Below are 21,337 nucleotides of genomic sequence, written 5' to 3'. Positions count from 1 at the left end.
TGATGTAACAAAATACAGAGCGGAGGTGCAGAACCTGGCGGACTGGTGCGCACGTAACAACTTGTCACTAAACACCTCCAAGACCAAGGAGCTGATTATTGACTTCAGGAGGTCCCATAATGGAGAATACGCCCCAATCTCCATCTACGGGGAAAGTGTGCAGAGAGTGTATAGATTTAAGTTTCTGGGCACTCACATTTCAGAGGACCTCACATGGTCCACCAACACCACTGCGCTGGTCAAGAAGGCACAGCAACGACTGTTCTTCCTGAGGACATTAAAAAAGACTGATCTGCCCCAACAGCTGCTGACAACCTTCTACCGCTGCACTACAGAGAGCATATTAACGTATGGCATCTCTGTGTGGTATCTCAGCTGCACGGAGGCGGGGAGGAGAGCGCTTCAGCGCGTCGTCCACAGCGCGTAGAGGATTATTGGGACACAGCTACCAGCCTTGGAGGCATCTATCACACACTGTGCCTCAGGAAGGCCGTCAGCATCCATAAAGACTCCTCACACCCTTGTAACGGACTGTTCGAACTACTTCTCTCCGGCAGACGTTACAAGGCCTTCTACACCCGAACCTCCAGACTCAGAAACAGCTTCATTCCCAGAGCTATAGCGACTCTGAACCGGCCCTGCTGAGTGCCCCCCCATCACACCTGGACTGTCTCCCTCAGATGGTCACGTCGCAGTTTATTTATTTTTTATTTTTTTGACATCGGTTGGAAGCTGCATACCAAATCTCGTTGCACTGATGTGCAATGACAATAAAAGATATTATCTATCTATCTATCTATCTATCTATCTATCTATCTATCTATCTATCTATCTATCTATCTATCTATCTATCTATCTATCTATCTCTCTATCTCTCTATCTCTCTATCTCTCTATCTCTCTATCTCTATCTCTATTAATATATAAAACTCTCGTCCCATCCGTCCGGCTGGCGTCCGGATCCCTTTCTGCCTTTCGATTCGTTCCCGCCGTGCGATGTCACAATGCCCGATGCTCGCAGATCCTCCTACCCCTCTGTCCCTCTTCCATCACTCCCCCTACCCCTCTCCACCTCCCTCCCCACTCTTTCCCCTCTCTCCCCCACCCCTCTCCCCCTCCCTCCCTCCTCCCCTACCTCCCCATCCTCCCCCTCCCCCACGTCTCTCCCCCCATCCCCCTCTCTCACCCCCTACCCCGCTCTCCTTTCCCTCCCAAATCTGTCCCGTTTCCTCCACCTCCTCTCCCCTCTTCTTACCCCCCCTCCCCCCACCTGTGTGTTTGGGGGATGGTTAATTTGAGTGTGATGCCGCAGCCCCCCCTCCCCCCCCCCCCCGCAAACGCCGTTGGGGAAACAGACCCAACGGGTCTGCACTTGGTCTAGTTAATATATAAAACTCTCGTCTCGTCCGTCCGGCTGGCGTCCGGATCGCTTTCTGCCTTTCGATTCACTCCCGCCGTGCGATGTCACAATGCCCGATGCTCGCAGATGTCCAATCGCAATGCCCGACGCTCGCAGACGTCCAATTGGAATGGAACCATTTACATGTACGGCTTCCGGCCGCATTTCTCCCTTTGATTCCCTGCAACTCCGAAACCAGACGCAGAATCGCCGACATCTTTTCCATTTCGGTAGAGATTTCACTTTTCTTTCTAAGTATCCGCTCCTCATTACATTAAGTACATGTTTTTAATCAAATCCTTCCCCCCCCCCCCCCCCAATATTTCAAAACTAAACTGGCTTCTCACCCATAGAATCAGCACCAGCCCCAGCCCCTGCTGAACGTTCCATCGTGTGATGTCACAATGCCCAATGTTCACATATGTCCAATCGGAATGGATTCATTTACATATGCCTATGCAGGAGCCCCAGCCAATGGTGAACGTTCCATCGTGTGATGTCACAATGCCCAATGCTCAAAGACATCGTTGCCATAGAGAGGGAGTACAGAGAAGGTTCACCAGACTGATTCCTGGGATGTCAGGATTTTCATATAAAGAAAGACTGGATAGACTCGCCTTGTACTCGCTAGATTTTAGAAGATTAAGGGGGTATCTTATAGAAACGTATACAATTCTTAAGGGGTTGGACGGGCTAGATGCAAAAAAAATTGTTCCGGATGTTGGGGACGACCACAACAAGGGGTCAAAGTTTAAGGATTAGGGGGAAAGCAGAATCGCCGACATCTTTTCCATTTCGGTAGAGATTTCACTTTTCTTTCTAAGGATCCGCTCCTCATTACATTTCATCGTGTTTAAGTGCATGTTTTTAATCAAATCCTTCCCCCCCCCCCCCCCAATATTTCAAAACTAAACTGGCTTCTCACCCATAGAATCAGCACCAGCCCCAGCCCCTGGTGAACGTTCCATCGTGTGATGTCACAATGCCCGATGCTCACAGATGTCCAATCGGAATGGATTCATTTACATATGCCTTTGCAGGAGCACAAGCACTTGGTGAACGTTCCATCGTGTGATGTCACAATGCCCAATGTTCAAAGACATCGTTGCCATAGAGAGGGAGTACAGAGAAGGTTCACCAGACTGATTACTGGGATGTCAGGACTTTCATATGACGAAAGACTGGATAGACTCGGCTTGTACATGCTAGAATTTAGAAGATTGAGGGGGTATCTTATAGAAACGTACAAAATTCTTAAGGGGTTGGACAGGCTAGATGCAGGAAGATTGTTCCAGATGTTGGGGAAGTCCAGAACAAGGGGTCACAGTTTAAGGATAAGGGGTAAATCTTTTAGGACCGAGATGAGAAAAACATTTTTCACACAGAGAGTGGTGAATCTCTGGAATTCACTGGCACAGAAGGTAGTTGAGGCCTGTTCATTGGCTGTATTTAAGAGGGAGTTAGATGTGGCCCTTGTGGCTAAAGGGATCAGGGGGTATGGAGAGAAGGCAGGTACAGGATACTGAGTTGGATGATCAGCCACGATCATATTGAATGGTGGTGCAGGCTCGAAGGGCCGAATGGCCTACTCCTGCACTTAATTTCAATGGTTGTATGTTTCCCTCTCATCACCCCTCTCCCTCTCCCACCCATCCCTCTCTCCCCCATCCCCCTTCCCTCTCTACGCCACCCCTTCACTCTCTCCACCCGCCCCCTTCCTCCTACCCCTCTGTCCCTCTTCCATCACTCCCCCTACCCCTCTCCACCTCCCTCCCCACTCTTCCACCTCTCCCCCTTCCCCCTCCACTCTCCCTCCCCACTCTTTCCCCTCTCTCCCCCACCCCTCTCCCCCTCCCTCCCTCCTCCCTACCTCCCCATCCTCCCCCTCCCCCACATCTCTCTCCCCATCCCCCTCTCTCACCCCCTACCCCGCTCTCCTTTCCCTCCCAAATCTGTCCCGTTTCCTCCACCTCCTCTCCCCTCCCTCCCCTCTTCACATCCCCCCTCCCCCCTCCTGTGTGTTTGGGGGGTGGTTAATGTGAGTTTGATGCCGCAGCCCCCCCTCCCCCCCCCCCCCCGCAAAACGCCGTTGGGGAAACAGACCCAACGGGTCTGCACTTGGTCTAGTTAATATATAAAACTCTCGCCCCATCCGTCCGGCTGGCGTCCGGATCCCTTTCTGCCTTTCGATTCGTTCCCGCCGTGCGATGTCACAATGCCCGATGCTCGCAGATGTCCAATCGCAATGCCCGACGCTCGCAGACGTCCAATCGGAATGGATCCATTTACATGTACGGCTTCCGGCCGCATTTCTTCCTTTGATTCCCTGCAACTCCGAAACCAGACGCAGAATTGCCAACATCTTTTCCATTTCGGTAGAGATTTCACTTTTCTTTCTAAGTATCCGATCCTCATTACATTTCGTCGTGTTTAAGTACACGTTTTTAATCAAATCCTTCCCCCCCCCAATATTTCAAAACTAAACTGGCTTCTCACCCATAGAATCAGCACCAGCCCCAGCCCCAGCCCCTGCTGAACGTTCCATCGTGTGATGTCACAATGCCCAATGTTCACATATGTCCAATCGGAATGGATTCATTTACATATGCCTATGCAGGAGCCCCAGCCAATGGTGAACGTTCCATCGTGTGATGTCACAATGCCCAATGCTCAAAGACATCGTTGCCATAGAGAGGGAGTACAGAGAAGGTTCACCAGACTGATTCCTGGGATGTCAGGATTTTCATATGAAGAAAGACTGGATAGACTCGCCTTGTACTCGCTAGATTTTAGAAGATTAAGGGGGTATCTTATAGAAACGTATAAAATTCTTAAGGGGTTGGACGGGCTAGATGCAAAAAAAATTGTTCCGGATGTTGGGGAAGACCAGAACAAGGGGTCAAAGTTTAAGGATAAGGGGGAAAGCAGAATCACCGACATCTTTTCCATTTCGGTAGAGATTTCACTTTTCTTTCTAAGTATCCGCTCCTCATTACATTTCGTCGTGTTTAAGTGCACGTTTTTAATCAAATCCTTTTCCCCCCCCCCCCCAAATATTTCAAAAATAAACTGGCTTCTCACCCATAGAAGCAGCACCAGCCCCAGCCCCTGGTGAACGTTCCATCGTGTGATGTCACAATGCCCGATGCTCACAGATGTCCAATCGGAATGGATTCATTTACATATGCCTTTGCAGGAGCACAAGCACTTGGTGAACGTTCCATTGTGTGATGTCATAATGCCCAATGTTCAAATACATTGTTGCCATAGAGGGAGTACAGAGAAGGTTCACCAGACTGATTCTTGGGATGTCAGGACTTTCATATGACGAAAGACTGGATAGACTCGGCTTGTACATGCTAGAATTTAGAAGATTGAGGGGGTATCTTATAGAAACGTACAAAATTCTTAAGGGGTTGGACAGGCTAGATGCAGGAAGATTGTTCCAGATGTTGGGGAAGTCCAGAACAAGGGGTCACAGTTTAAGGATAAGGGGTAAATCTTTTAGGACCGAGATGAGAAAAACATTTTTCACACAGAGAGTGGTGAATCTCTGGAATTCACTGGCACAGAAGATAGTTGAGGCCTGTTCATTGGCTGTATTTAAGAGGGAGTTAGATGTGGCCCTTGTGGCTAAAGGGATCAGGGGGTATGGAGTGAAGGCAGGTACAGGATACTGAGTTGGATGATCAGCCACGATCATATTGAATGGTGGTGCAGGCTCGAAGGGCCGAATGGCCTACTCCTGCACTTAATTTCAATGGTTCTATGTTTCCCTCTCATCACCCCTCTCCCTCTCCCACCCATCCCTCTCCCCCACCCCCCTTCCCTCTCTACGCCACCCCATTCACTCTCTCCACTCGCCCCCTTCCTCCTACCCCTCTGTCCCTCTTCCATCACTCCCCCTACCCCTCTCCACCTCCCTCCCCACTCTTCCACCTCTCCCCCTTCCCCTCCCCTCTCCCTCCCCACTCTTTCCCCTCTCTCCCCCACCCCTCTCCCCCTCCCTCCCTCCTCCCCTACCTCCCCATCCTCCCCCTCCCCCACATCTCTCTCCCCATCCCCCTCTCTCACCCCCTACCCCACTCTCCTTTCCCTCCCAAATCTGTCCCGTTTCCTCCACCTCCTCTCCCCTCCCTCCCCTCTTCACATCCCCCCTCCCCCCCCCTGTGTGTTTGGGGGGTGGTTAATGTGAGTTTGATGCCGCAGCCCCCCCTCCCCCCCCCCCCAAAACGCCGTTGGGGAAACAGACCCAACGGGTCTGCACTTGGTCTAGTTATATATTAAAACTGTGTGCCTGTCGCCTGCCGTCCGTCCGGCTGCCTTTCTGCCTTTCGATTAGTTCCCATCGTGTGATGTCACAATGCCCAATGCTCGCAGATGTCCAATCGCAATGCCCGATGCTCGCAGAAGTCCAATCGGAATGGATCCATTTACATGTACGGCTTCCGGCTGCATTTCTTCCTTTGATTCCCTGCAACTCCGAAACCAGACGCAGAATCGCCGACATCTTTTCCATTTCGGTAGAGATTTCACTTTTCTTTCTAAGTATCCGCTCCTCATTACATTTCGTCGTGTTTAAGTACACGTTTTTAATCAAATCCTTCCCCCCCCCCCTCAATATTTCAAAAATAAACTGGCTTCGCACACATAGAAGCAGCACCAGCCCCAGCCCCAGCCCCTGATGAACGTTCCATTGTGTGATGTCACAATGCCCGATGTTCACATATGTCCAATCGGAATGGATTCATTTACATATGCCTTTGCAGGAGTCCCAGCCCCTGGTGAACGTTCCATCGTGTGATGTCACAATGCCCAATGCTCAAATACATTGTTGCCATAGAGGGAGTACAGAGAAGGTTCACCAGACTGTTTACTGGAATGTCAGGATTTTCATATGAAGAAAGACTGGATAGACTCGCCTTGTACTCGCTAGATTTTAGAAGATTGAGGGGGTATCTTATAGAAACGTATAAAATTCTTAAGGGGTTGGACAGGCTAGATGCAGGAAGATTGTTCCGGATGTTGGGGAAGATCAGAACAAGGGGTCACACTTTAAGGATAAGGGGGAAATCCTTTAGGACAGAGATGAGAAAAACATTTTTTCACACAGAGTGGTGAATCTCTGGAATTCTCCGCCACAGAAGGTAGTTGAGGTCAGTTCATTGGCTATATTTAAGAGGGAGTTAGATGTGGCCCTTGTGGCTAAAGGGATCAGGGGGTATGGAGAGAAGGCAGGTACAGGATAATGAGTTGGATGATCAGCCATGATCATATTGAATGGTGGTGCAGGCTAGAAGGGCCGAATGGCCTACTCCTGCACTTAATTTCTATGTTTCTCTCTCATCACCCCTCTCCCTCTCCCACCCATCACTCTCTCCCCCACCCCACTTCCCTCTCTACCCCACCCCCTTCCCTCTCTCCCCCGCCCCCTTCCCCTACCCCTCTGTCCCTCTTCCACCAGTCCCTCTACCCCTCCCTCCCCACTCTTCCACTTCTCTCCCCTTACCCCACCCCTCTCCCTCCCTCACCCCTCTCTCTTCCCCTCCCTGTCCCACCCCTTCCCCTACCCCTCTGTCCCTCTTCCACCACTCCCCCGTCCCTCTTCCACCACTCCCGCTACCCCTCCCTCCCTTCCCACGCTTCCACTTCTCACCCCCTTCTCTCCTCCCCCTCTCCCTCTCCTCACCCCTCTTCCATCCCTCTCATCCTCCCCCCCCTTCCCTCCTCTCTACCACCCTTCCCTCTTTTCCCCCGCCCCCTTCGCCCTCCTGTCCGCTCTTCACCACGCCTCCTACCCCTCCCTCTACTCTCGCACTTCTCCTTCCTTCACACCCACCCCTCTCCCTCCCCTCTCTCCCAACCCCTACCCGCTGTCCACCACCTTGCCCCCCTGTCCCTCTTCCACCACTCCTGCTACCCCTCTCCCTCTCCCTCCCTCCCCTCTCTTCCACTTCTCTCTCCCTCCACCCCTCTCCCCCTCCAATTCCACTCTCCCCCTCCCTCCACACTCTTCCCCCTCTCCCTCCTCATTCCCTTACCGTGCACAGTCTCTGTCTTTAAGAAGGAACTACAGATGCTGGAAAATCAAAGGTAGACATAAAAAAAGCTGGATAAACTCAGCGGGTGCGGCAGCATCTATGGAGCGAATTGAATGGTCAACGTTTTTGGCCGGAACCTGGAAGAAGTGTTTCGGCCAAAAACGTTGCCCTTTTCCATCGGTCCATAGATGCTGCTGCACCCGCTGAGTTTATCCAGCTTTTTTGTTGTTGTACCAGCCTCTCTCTCTCTCTGCCCTTTTCTCTTCTCTCGACTCATGCACGCCCGCTCCAACCCCTCCCCCCCCTTCACCTCTCTCCCCCATCCTCTTCTCCCCCCCCCCACCCTCCCCCTCTCCCTCTCCACCCTCCTCCTCCCCTTCCTCACAAAATATTTTTTGTGGGGGCGGGTCCTCAGTGTGTGTGACTGTTTGTGGAGGCGGCCACGCGCTCTCCATTCAAGAAGACGCTCATCTGTTTGTGGAGGCGCGTGCTTAGTATGTGACCAAAGATCTTATAATGGAGAAATCCACTACAAGATCTTTGTGTGTGACGACACACGCTCTCCCCCCCCCCCCCCCCCCCCTTTGGTGCAGGAGGCGCGCGCAGCATCTGAACGCTCAGCGAATATTCGAATTCTTCACTAACCGTCATTCTGACTTTGCTTGTGAAGAGAAAAGTCCTGAATTGCATTTGTCTGATGCAGGAAGATTGTTCCCGATGTTGGAGAAGTCCAGGACAAGCGGGTCACAGTTTAAGGATAAAGGGGAAATCCTTTAGTACTGAGATGAGGAAAACATTTTTCACACAGATAGTGGTGAGTCTCTGGAACTCTCTGCCACAGAAGGTAGTTGAGGCCAGTTCATTGGCTATATTTAAGAGGGAGTTAGATGTGGCCCTTGTGGCTAAAGGGATCAGGGGGTATGGAGAGAAGGCAGGTACAGGATACTGAGTTGGATGATCAGCCATGATCATATTGAATGATGGTGCAGGCTCAAAGGGCCGAATGGCCTACTCCTGCACTAAATTTCCATGCTTCTATTTTTCCTTCTTCTCACCCCTCTCCCTCTCCCACCCATCCCTCTCTCCCCCACCCCCTTCCTTCTCTACCACCACCCCCTTACCCCTCTGTCCCTCTTTCACCACTCCCCCTACCCCTCCCTCCCCACTCTTCCACTTCTATCCCCTTACCCCACGCCTCTCCCTCCCCCACCTCTCTTCCGCTCCCTTCCCCTCTCCCCCACCCCTTCCCCTCTGTCCCTCTTACAAACACTCCCCGTCCCTCTTCTACCACTCCCGCTACCCCTCCCTCCTCTCTTCCACTTCTCTCCCACTCTCCTCCCGCTCTCCTCACCCCTCTCCCCCATCCCTTCCCTCTCCCCCCCCACCCCCCTATCCCTCTGTCCCTCTTCCATCACTCCACGTACCCCTCTCCCTCCCCACTCTTCAACTTCTCTCTCCTTCCCCTCCACTCTCCCCCTCCCTCCCTCCCTCCTCCCCATCTTCCCCATCCCCCCTCCCACATCTCTCTCCCCATCTCTCACCCCCTACCCCGCTCTCCTTTCCCTCCCAAATCTATCCCGTTTCCTCCTCCTCCTCTCCCCTCCCTCCCCTCTTCTCACCCCCCCCCCCCCCCCCCGCAAACGCCTTTGGGGAAACAGACCCAACGGGTCTGCACTTGGTCTAGTTATTATTATAAAAGTGAATAGAATTTTTAATGTTATACACGGAATAAAATTCAACCAGGAACTTCCTACTCATTGAAATTATATTCTATAGACCCAAGACCTCACTTTAATCTGTAATTTTATAGTGTCAAGAGGACATAGAACAACAGCACAGCACGAGAACAGTCCCTTTGGCTCACAATGCCTGTACCGAACATGATACCAAGACCAATTCTTATCTGCCTGCATATAATCCATATCCTGCAACTGCCTGTATGTCTATTTGCCCATCTAAAAGAGTCTCCAATATTACTGTATCTGCCTCCCCATCACCCTCAGCAGCACATTCCAGGCTCACCACCGTCTGCATAAAACACATATCCTGTGCATCTCCTTTAATTGTTGTCCCTCTCACCTTAAGGATATGTCATCTTGTATTTGATATTTCTATCCTGGAAAATAGGTTCTGACTGTCTACTATATCTGCAGTGTCTAATGTTTGGAACAAAGACCCATCATTTATTTATTTGCCTCTGTACTCCACAATTTCAGAATTGTAATTGGAAAATAAATCACACATGGTTAAAGTGCACATTGTCAAATTTTAATAAAGGCCATTTTTATAAATTTTGGTTTCGCCATGTAGAAATTAAAGCTGTGTTTATACATAGTCCCCCCATTTCAGGGCACCATATTTTAGAAAGTAATCATGTTTAGTATGTTGCATATCCTTTGCATGCAATAACTGCTTGAAGTCTGCGATTCATGGACATCACCATGAGTGCTGGGTGTCTTCTCTGATGATGCTCCGCCAGGCCTGTATTGCAGCCATCTTTAGCTTATGCTCGTTTTGGGGGCTAGTCCCCTTCAGTTTTCTCTTCAGCATATAAAAGGCATTCTCAATTGGGTTCAGATCGGGTGATTGACTTGGCCACTCAAGGATTGACCATTTTTTAGCTTTGAAAAACTCCTTTGTTGCTTTAGCAATATGTTTGGGATCATTGTCTTGCTTTAGAATGAACTGCTGGCCAATGTGTTTTGAGGCATTTGTTTGAACTTGAGCAGATAGGATGTGTTTATACACTTCAGAATTCATTATGCTACTACCATCAGCAGTTGTATCATCAATGAAGATAAGTGAGCCAGTACCTTCAGCAGCCATACATGCCCAGGCCATAACACCACCACCACCGCCACCGTGTTTCACAGATGAGGTGGTATGCTTTGGATCTTGAGCAGTTCCTTCTCTCCTCCATATTTTGCTCTTGCCATCACTCTGATATAAGTTAATCATCGTCTCATCTGTCCACAAGACCTTTCTCCAAAACTGGTTGCTCTTTTAAGTACTCGGCAAACTGTAACCTGGCCATTCTATTTTTCCAGCTAACCAATGGTTTGCATCTTGCAGGTAGTCCCTGTATTTCTGTTCATGAAGTCTTCGGCAAACAGTGGTCATTGACAAAACCACGCAAATCCACACCTTTGTGATTGGTAAGCTCACCAGTGCTCTCTTTCTTCTTAATGATGTTCCAAACAGTTGATTTTGGTAAGCCTAAGGTTTGGCTGATGTCTCTAACAGTTTTATTCTTGTTTCTCAGTCTCATAATGGCTTCTTTGACTTTCATTGACACAACTTTGGCCCTCATGTTGATAATCAGCAATAAAAGTTTCCAAAGGTGATGGAAAGAGTCAGTGCTGAGTTCTCTTATACCTGCAATTAAAAACACCTTAGCAATTACAAACGCCCGTGAAGCCATGTGTCCCAAACGTTATGGTGCCCTGAAATGGGGGGACCATGTATAAACACAGCTGTAATTTCTACATGGTGAGACCACAATGTATAAAAGTGGCCTTTAATAAAATCTGACAATGCACTTTAACCACATGTGATTTTTTTCTATTACAAATCTCAAATTGCGGAGTATAGAAGCAAATAAATATGATGGGTCTTTGTCCCAAACATTATAAAGAGCACTGAATGCCTAGTGGTCACTCCCTCAACATTGCAAAGTTATGAAAGCCACGATACTCATGCTAAATGTATTGAAGAGGTATTTGAGCCCACAGCCATCTGGCTCAGTTGAAAATGAGCTGACACAAAACAATTATGCACCCATAATTAAAGAAGGAATGAATTTATTTAAAATTTCATTTTTGGACATGTGAAATCTAACGTAAAGAGATCAAAGAAAAACATTACGAGAAAGAGATAACTTTAGAGAATTTACAGGTAAGAGTGAATGCAAAGAACTTCCCGTTCAACATTGACCTTACCATTTGCATTATCCAAATCAAATGAAACAACTAAACCACAGTGTACAATGTATTATACAGTAGTATTGAAATTAATTATAAACATCAGGGAAGAATCTATAAGATTTTACAATCAAATGTTTACATCTTTACATCACTTTGCCTGGATACATCTCAACCGATTGTGAGATGAGCTCAAGCCTTGGATGGAGCTAAATCACTTATTTTGTCTTCATCTATATTGTACTTTTTTTTAAACCACTAACCATCCTTTATTATTGTTCATTTTTAGTCATCGCGTACCTGTTCATAACAATATTTGTTTGAGCAAAACAGTTGCAAAACACTAATTACTTATTCCACTGCTCGTTTAACAATTTCAAATATTAATCTTGCAGTGCATCAAGCAACATCCAAATGTAAAGAACTAACTATTGCTACAGTATGTCTATTTTATAATGAAACTTGAACAGTGCCTCACTTTTCACCTGAGCAAATTGCAGCCTTCCACACTTGAATTCTACAACTTTAGGTAACTTGTCAGGGCTGTCCATTTCTGTGGCAAGTCATCTGTGACGTTGGCTCCGTTTTTTCTCCCTCCATTAACCTGTTAGGCAAGTCCAACATACTCTGCATTTCATAACTTTTTACATTCCTTTGTTTGAATTCTCACGCTCTGTCCCCATTAATCCATCGGCTACATGATATCTGCAACTTATCCTCATGGCATTCCTGGTCTCAATCTTTCCACAGATATTCTCTCTCCCCGACCTTTGCAATTTAAAATTTACATTTTTTCCCCTCATTCGCCTGAGGTATTGACTCGTTTCATTTTCTCACAGATGCTGACCTGCTGGTTATTTCCAGCATTTTCATTTTCATTTACAGTCAATTTGTTCTTCATTGGCAATTACCATGCAGTGCTTCTCTACCAGTGTAGTGCACACATTCAGTGTGGAAACATGCAATCGCAAATTTAACATGTGGTTTTATTTTCAAAGAAACAATATTCCGTCTCAACTTGCTTTGTAAGTTTAGAAAGAGGTTCACAGGTTTGAAACATATTACTGCCTACTGGCTAATAATAATCTAGGCAGAACCCCCCAGATATATTGCCTCACTAGTGCTACAGAAGCAATATTTCAGAGTCTATAATCAGTTAAGTAAAGAAGAGCAGCAGGCATTGCAATCAAGAAGGGAGTCCTCTGTAAAATAAAGGCCCGAACAAGGACGTTCAGAGGTTATAAGATCACTCCTTCCCCTGTCATGTTCCAGCATAAATTAGGATAATAAAGCTTAGTATGTTTTCAAAGAGGTGCTGTCTGTTTATGGGGCATGCCCACTTTTTGGAAACAATGGAACTTCTGAGCAATAGGCTTCATCACAAAAGCTAATAATTAAGCTTAATGGATACTTGTTATTTAAATAGGCAGTAACATAAGAAAGTAGAGAAGGACAGGAAAGGTAAATGGTGGAGAAGATACAAGTAAACAGGTAGATTTTAAAAATAAGAAAAATCCAGCAAAAACAAATAAAGAAAATTGAGGAGAAAAGTAAAACGAACTAGTTCAGGACTATGGAACAGACAGATATGTGAATAAGATGCGAGCTTGTGTGAGGCGGATGGGACGTGGCAAGGAAAATCTATAGAACAGAGAAAGTTGGAGGAATCCAGAGAGGTCACTCATCGCGATGCATTGTCACATGGTGCAACAGCTGAAACTGGGGGTTTTCACTGGCAGCAAAATCTATCCTAAAAATATATTTCCATTTCTGATGGAAACATGCAGTGAACTAAAACAGGCAGAAAATGAACGTTTGTTATCTTAAAACAGAACATCAAACTAATGGTAAGTAGGGAAAAAATAATTACATTCAATCAAGAATTCATCAGTTGCCCAATTAACATTTCAATCATCAATACAGCCTACTTTGAATCAGAAATTAAAACAATTGCCCGTTAGTATATTTCAAATGTCAAAAACTATTTCAGATTTGATTAACATACTTAATGTTAGTTTGGTTATTCCATACTTCACATTCACGTTAGGAGACCATTATTAACAATGTAAACACAAGACACAGTTGTGAACCACTGTTCCAATGCCAGCTTTACTTAAAATAATTTTAATATTCTATTATACATAACATATTTGATAAACACTAAAATTATATTTATAAATTGTAAGTAAACCTTTTTCTATCCTAGACATTTGTGTTTGTTTCTTAGTTTCAGATCTATAAAATGTTTTCAAGAATGACTTGGCCCATCAAGACATAATTAAAAGTAATTTTAGTGTCATTTTTGCTGATTCTACAAAATCTACTGATTCAATAAAAGCAAAATACAAAAGATGCTTTGTATTTAGGAATCTGCATTGTTACTGCACTTTTTGCATTGTCTTGTGCACAGTTTAAAAAAGTTACATTGATATTGCAAAGTAGTAATTTAAAAAAATGTGTTCCAATGCTTCACGTTTTGCAGCATTCATTTTAGAGGCACAGGCATTTATTACTAGTACACTAATGCAAACATGTACAGGTTTAGCACTTAAGTACTTTTTAAGCAGTATATTTTTTTCCTGTCATTTAAAGCTGGGCTGTTGTCATCAAGTTGATCATTTCATGAAAGGACTGAACCAGCCCCTTGTACAGTTCTTCTGCATCAGTCTCTGGGCATGATTTCCAGGCAGAACAAGCTACAACAATCCTATTGGGGATGAAAAAATATATATTGTACTTTTAAAGCAACCTTGTCTCCAAGTGTTAAAAATGCCACCGTCTTTTATGTGGAATATTACTTCAATCTTGAAACAGAAAGGCCATCTAACATTACGATAGCACAACCAAACAGCAGATTAAATTCACCTATCTTTTAAGCACAAAAACAGCTTCTCCTTCAGGAATACCACAGAACTCACCATATACGTAAAGGGCTATGGATAAGTTCCTATAGTGTGCAATTACACTATAGGACCGCAGCAATTTACAATATACATTAATGATTTATATAAAGGAATTCAAAGTAACATTAGCAAATTTGCAGAGGACACAAAGCTGGGTGGCAGTGTGAACTGTGAAGACGATGCTATGAGGATATAGTGACTTGGACAGGTTGGGTGAGTGGGAAGATGCAGTATAATGTGGATAAATGAGAGGTTATCCACTTTGGAGGCAAGAACGGGAAGGCAGATTATTATCTGAATGGTGTCAGGTTAGGAAAACAGGATATACAACGAGACTTGGGTGTCCCAGTACTCAGTCACTGAACATAAGTATATAGGTAATGAAGAAAGCTAATGCCATGTTGGCCTTCATAAAGAGAGGAGTTGAGTATAGGAGCAAAGTGGTCCTTCTGCAGTTGTACCGGGCCCTGGTGAGACCACACCTGGAGTATTGTGTGCAGTTTTGGTTTCCTAATTTGAGGAGTTCAGCGTAGATTCACGAGGTTAATTCCCGATATGGCGGGACAGTCATACGATGAAAGAATGGAGCGACTGGGCTTGTATTGACTGGAATTTAGAAGGATAAGAGGGGATCTTATAGAAACATTAAATGATTAAGGGGTTGGACACGTTAGATGCAGGAAACATGTCCCCGATGTTGGGGGAGTCCAGAACCAGGGACCACCGTCAGGAACGGAAATCGCTATCAAAATATGGAGGGGACAGGGGGAACACAATTTTTTGCCGCCCGCGCACACACGCCAGGCTTCGGAGGCTCAATCCAGCACTAAATGCAGCTTAACTCTGCCTGTCTCGCCGGGTTAACCTACAGCCCTGCCTGGACTGACGGGACACCAGCGCTGCTTCTCCGCGCTGGCTGTAAACCTGGGCCATATTTCCCGCAAGTCCAGGCAGGGCTGTAGGTTAACCCGGTGGGACAGGCACAGTTGAGCTGGGTTTAGCGCTGCTTCTCTGCGCTGGCTGTGGGCCTGGGGGCACCACTCCCGTCTGACTCCCGACGTCTCTGGTCACCGGGCGTGGGGGGGGGGGCACTCGGGTGGGGACGGGACAGCGCCAGAGAGCCGGGATCGATCCTGGCTGCGGATGAGGCGCAGGTCTGTGCCGAGAGTGTTTTGGCACGTCTCCCTCCTCCAATCACCGCACTCTATCCTCAGTCCCACCCTGCCCCCTCCTTCCACCTCTGACTGACATCTCCCTCCTCCAATGATCACGCTGAATCATCATGTCCCGCCCCATTGACTGCTGCCCAACGTCTCCCTCGTCCAATCGGCGCCCTCGATCATCAGTCCCACCCCCACTGCCTCGCGGAAAGCGGAGATTTCACCGGGTTTACAAAAAATGGGGGAGATCGACCCCCACCTCTCAAAACAGGGGGAGGGGGGACGTGTCCCCCCTGGCCCCCCAGGGATTTCCGCCCCTGACCACCGTTGAAGAATAATGGGTAAGCCATTTAGAACTGAGATGAGGAAAAACTTTTTCACACACAGAGTTGTGAATTTGTGGAATTCTCTGCCTCAGAAGGCGGTGGAGGCCGATTCACTGGACGCATTCATAAGAGAGTTAGATAGAGCTCTTAGGGCTAGCGGAATCAAGGGGCATGTGGAGAAGGCAGGAACGGGGTACTGATTGTGGCTGATTAGCCATGATCACATTCAATGACGGTGCTGGTTCGAAGGCCTACTCCTGCACCTATTGTCTATATATCTATGTATTGGTAAGTTTGCAGATGACACCAGAGGGAGTGAAGATGGTGATCATAAATTAACCAGTGAAGATGGTGATCATAAATTGCAGCAGGTTTTTGATCAACTGGGACGGTGGGCTGAGGAATGGCTAATGGAGTTTAATGTGGATAAGTGCGAGGTGTTACATTTTGAGAGTCAAACCAGGGCAGGACCTTCACAATGAATGGTAGGGCCTCAGGGAGCATTGTAGAGCAGTAGGATCTATGAATACAGATATAGTTCCCTGAAAGTGGCGTCACATGTAGATAGAGTAGCAAAGAAGGCTTTTGGTGTGTTGGCCTTCATCAGTCATGGTAGTGAGTATAGAGGTTGAGACATTATGTTAGTTATACAAGACGTTGGTGAGGCCACATTTGGAGTATTGTGTTCAGTTTTGGTCACCCTGCTATAGGAAGGATGCCATTTAAGCTGGAAAGAGTGCAGAGAAGGTTACCATCATTTTACTATGTTTATGTCCAGAATGTTCACAAAGAGTGGTTGCTGTTTGGAACAAGCTGCCAGAGCAGATAGTTGAGGCAGGTACTATCGCAATGATTAAGAAACATTTAGACAGGTACATGGATAGGACAGGTTTAGAGGGATATGGGCCAAACGCAGGCAGGCGGGACTAGTGTAGATGGGACATGTTGGCCAGTGTGGTCAATTTGGGCCGAAGGGGCAGTTTCCACTCTGTAAGATTCTATGACTCTATGACTAAAAAGTAAATGTTAGACTTCAGTAGTCTAAACTTCTCCAGAGTATTCATCTTGAAACATCTCTCCTGGGTATTTAACTGTTCCATAGCTCAGGTACTATTGGCAGTCTAAATCAACAATCTGATACTTGCCTATCATCGCGAATACGATAGAAAAATCCATAGCCGTTGTAGACCATAGGAAGAACAGCACCCAGGATCGTGGTATATCCAACCAGGCTAGTTGAAAGAACAAAATTTCCTCGGCCACCACTGTAAAACAAAGTAACAAGTAAACAGAACAGTATAGCACAGGCCTACAACCCACTATGTCTGTGCCAAACATGATGTCAAATTGAACAATCCCTTCTGCCTGCACATGATCTATATCCCTCCATTCCCTGCAGATCTAGGTACCTATCTAAAACAAACTATCTTATCTCCTTCCCCAACCACCCCGGCAACATGTTCCAGGCATCTATCACTCCTGTGTAAAAAAAACTTGCTTTGCACATCTCCTTTCCCCCTCCACTCTTAAAGCTATATCCCCATGTCTTTGATATTTGCATCCTGGGAAAAAGGTTTTGACTAATTTATGCCTCTCATAATTTTATAAATATTTATCTGGTTTCCACTCAGCATCTAATGCTCCATAGAAAGCAATCCAACTTCCTTATTCCTTTACTTTCAGCTAGTATCCCTTTACCAAGGCAGGAGACTGGTAAATATTCTCTGCATTCTCTCCAAAGTCTGCACATCCTTCCTGTAATGGAGTGAGCAGAACTGCACATGATACTCCAATTGCAGCCTAATCAAAGTTTAATAAAGCTTCAATGTGACTTCTTGTCTCTTGGACTTGATGCATTGACCATATTAGGCAAACACCATACACCCTCTTTACTTCTCAATTTCCTTAAGTTGCTACTCTCAGAGACCTATGGCATTGGACATCACTGCTGTTAATGGTCCTGCCATTACATTTGACCTTCCAAAATACACCTTACACTTCCTTGGATTTAATTCCACCTGTCATTTCTCCATCCATTCTCTGTAAATGATTTATATCCTACTGTATTCTTTAAAACCTTTATCATTACTTGTCAAATGTATTACTGAGGTCCATGTAGACAACATCCACTATCTTATCTTTTCATCAATCAGCTACGTCACCTCCTCAATCAAATTTGTACTGACCTCCCTACATGACCTCCCTCGCATAAAGTCACGCTGTCTCTAATTAGCCCCTTCCCAATGCAAACAAATCCTATCCCTAAGAATCTTCTCCAAAGGCTCACCTACCACTAATGTGAGGCTCACTGACCCATAATTTCCAGGATTCTTCCTATTTCTCTTCCTAAACAATTGGATATCTTGATACCTTAGGTTGGGTAAAACAGTCGATGATTCAGTCAGCAAGCTGTTCTACAATTCCCTGGATATGTCCAATTCCCATCCATATATACAGGTATCATGTTAGTTATCCCCATGCATGGTTTTCTATTAAATTATTAACTTTGTGTAATGATGCTTCTTCTCTCTTTTTCCTAGATTCTTTTAAAGTGCACAGATACAATCCATCCAGACCCAGTGGTTTCCCCTCCTGTTTTAGTTAACACCTTAAATTAAGTGGACTTATCATGCTGTCCATATCATCATCTAATATCATGTCCATCTCTATCTCCAATAAATACATCTCTGCCATCTCCCCAACATAACCGGTGGTGTTGGCCTGTCTGTCCTTTCAATGGCCCTGTAAATAACATGATTTGTGGCACCTACGGCAACTTTTGTCTCTGTGTAAGAGTGAATAATAGTCACCTTTTAGTGAATGCATGATCAGAAAAGATCTTCGGCACAGGAAGACCTTCCTCCTTGGCTATAAGAAGCAGACCTAGGAGGTGACGGTCAAACCCTGAAGCATAAAATTAGTAACAAAACGATAAATAAAATGTACAACTACAAAATTCATTGAATATCAATCAAGCAAACCAAGTTATTTACCTCTACCGTTCTGACATTCGGCCATCAATTTGTGATGCTTTGCAAAGGATATCTTCATCATTTGTTGACGTTTCATTTTCTAGAATTTGGGTTGTTAATGCAAAAAAACTTAACATCAAGAGCTGGAACTAGATTTACAGAAAAATATTTTTAATAGAGCTGGAGTCTCATCCCAACTTCAATACAATTTGAAAATAATTTATTCCATGTAATATCGGTTATCCTGGCTATACAGCTTTGCAATTTGCCCAAAACTGCAAGAGATTGCAGAGAAGGTACACAAAATTGCTGGGGAAACTCAGCGGGTGCAGCAGCATCTATGGAGCGAAGGAAATAGGCGACGTTTCGGGCCGAAACCCTTCTTCAGACTGATGGGGGGTGGGGGGGGGGAGAAGGAAGGAAAAGGGGAGGAGGAGGAGGAGGAGCCCGAGGGCGGGCGGATGGGAGGGTGGGAGGAGACAGCTAGAGGGTTAAGGAAGGGGAGGAGACAGCAAGGGCTAGCAAAATTGGGAGAATTCAATGTTAATGCCATCCGGACGCAAGGTCTCCAGACGGAATATGAGGTGCTGTTCCTCCAATTTCCGCTGTTGCTCACTCTGGCAATGGAGGAGACCCAGGACAGAGAGGTCGGATTGGGAATGGGAGGGGGAGTTGAAGTGCTGAGCCACCGAGAGTTCAGGTAGGTTATTGTGGACTGAGCGGAGGTGTTCGGCGAAACGATCGCCCAACCTACGCTTAGTCTCCCCGATGGTTGCAGATAGTTGTGGATATGGCCCAGTCCAGCACACAGACAGTCTCCCCACCAATCAACTTCATTTATACTTTATGATGCCTTGGTTAAGCAGCCGACACAATCAAGAAGGGTCTCGACCCAAAACGTCATTTATTCATGTTCTACACATTTGCTGCCTGACCTGCTGAGTTACTCCAGCACTTTGTGTCCTATCAACACAACCTTTATCCCCAGGGTGGAAATGTCCAACACTTGAGGGCATAGCTATAAGGTGAGAGGGAAAGTTTAAAGGAGATGTGCGGGGTAAGTCTTTTTACACATAGTAGTGGGCGCCTGGAATGCGTTGGCAGGTGCGGTGGTGGAGGCAGATACGATAATGATGTTCAAGAGGTTTTTAGGTAGATACATGGAATTGCAGTGATTAGAACAATATGGATCATGTGCAGGCAGATGAGATCAGTATAACTTGGCATCATGTTCAGCAGAAACATTGTTGCCCGTGGTGCCCTTTCCTGTGCTATACTGTTCTATGTTCAGAGTGAGAATGTGGATATTCCCAAAGTCTTTGGCTCAGTGCAGGATGCCAGGGATGGGCAGAGTAAAATTGATGAACACTCCCCCTATAGATATTTGCCCTAAATACTAGTCAACAATAAATGAAAGCAGAAATAGGTTCTACGAATTTTAAAATCTCTCAAACTCTTGCTTTCCGCAGATAAGAGTACATGGATTTAGGGATGATATATTGGCACAAAGAAGGGGTTGATTAACCAACAGAGTTGGATTAAAAGGGTCATTTTCATATTTACAACCAATCACTAGACTTTCTGACGAAAGTTGACCTTGAGACTTCAACTATTTATAATTTATTAATTACTTGAAGGGACCAAGTATATTGTCACCAGATTTGTTGATTAAAGACACAGATAGCTTTCAAGTTGTGAGGAAGTACACATAGAACTTGCGAGGGGATAGAGCATGCAAGAAAACACAGTTAAAGTACCACAAACAATTACTTTGACCTTCCTAGTTAGAGAAGGTTATTAAATAGTGGCACTGGGGTACATTAATACTAAGAAATTTCATAAGGATGATTCTCAGGATAAATTAATCAACTAGATAGATGTGGTTGAGTAGGTTAGGCATATGCTTAACGAAGTTTAGAAGAAGGAAACTTGTTGAAACACAACAAAATCTGAGGTGGGTGGCAGAATGCATAGAAGGGGAAACATATAGCTTTAGAAACATAGAAAAATAGGTGCAGGAGTAGGCCATTCGGCCCTTCGAGCCACCACCCGCCATCCAATATGATCATGGCTGATCATCTAAAATCAGTATCCCGTTCCGGCTTTTTCCCCATATCCCTTGATTCCTTTAGCCCCAAGAGCTAAATCTAACTTTAAGGTACATGCTTCAAGGTAAAGGGTCACTGATTTTCTAATGCTAAGATCCATGGAGCCAGAATCATTAAACAATAGACAATAGGTGCAGGAGTAGGCCATTCTGCCCTTCGAGCCAGCACCACCTTTCAATGTGATCATGGCTGATCATCCCCAATCAGTACCCCTATCCTGCCTTCTCCCCTTATCCCCTGACTCTGCTATTTTTAAGAGCCTTATCTAGTTCTCTCTTGAAAGCATCCAGAGAACCTGCCTCCACCGCCCTCTGAGATAGAGAATTCCACAGGCTCACAACTCTGTGAGAAAAAGTGTTTCCTCATCTCTGTTCTAAATGGCTTACTCCTTATTCTTAAACTGTGGCCCCTGGTTCTGGACTTCCCCAACATCAGGAACATGTTTCCTGCCTCTAGCGTGTCCAAACCCTTAACAATCTTATATGTTTCAATGAGATCCCCTCTCAGCC

The 21,337-nt window shown here is 46.0% G+C and overlaps 1 protein-coding gene across 4 annotated transcripts in view; it reads right to left on the bottom strand.

Annotated features, from left to right (window-relative positions):
• Positions 1–11,213: 11,213 nt before the first annotated feature.
• The window catches only part of crot (carnitine O-octanoyltransferase), a 56,273-nt gene continuing 46,149 nt past the window's right edge, over positions 11,214–21,337 (bottom strand). For 2 of the 4 annotated variants that reach the window (XM_033012870.1, XM_033012891.1), the window contains 4 exons: positions 18,742–18,820; positions 18,559–18,652; positions 16,894–17,013; positions 11,214–14,066 (listed from right to left, as the gene is read on the bottom strand). In XM_033012870.1, the coding sequence (XP_032868761.1) occupies positions 13,946–14,066; positions 16,894–17,013; positions 18,559–18,652; positions 18,742–18,820 (414 nt within the window). In that variant the 3' untranslated portion in view covers positions 11,214–13,945. The remainder of the gene's footprint in view (positions 14,067–16,893; positions 17,014–18,558; positions 18,653–18,741; positions 18,821–21,337) is intronic. The other 2 variants (XM_033012880.1, XM_033012863.1) reach the window with 1 other exon arrangement.

Source organism: Amblyraja radiata, chromosome 2, assembly GCF_010909765.2.
Source record: "Amblyraja radiata isolate CabotCenter1 chromosome 2, sAmbRad1.1.pri, whole genome shotgun sequence".
NCBI classification, from domain to species: Eukaryota; Metazoa; Chordata; class Chondrichthyes; order Rajiformes; family Rajidae; genus Amblyraja; species Amblyraja radiata.
The sequence above is the reverse complement of the archived record's forward strand: the minus strand, read 5'-3'. Positions and strand labels throughout refer to the sequence as shown.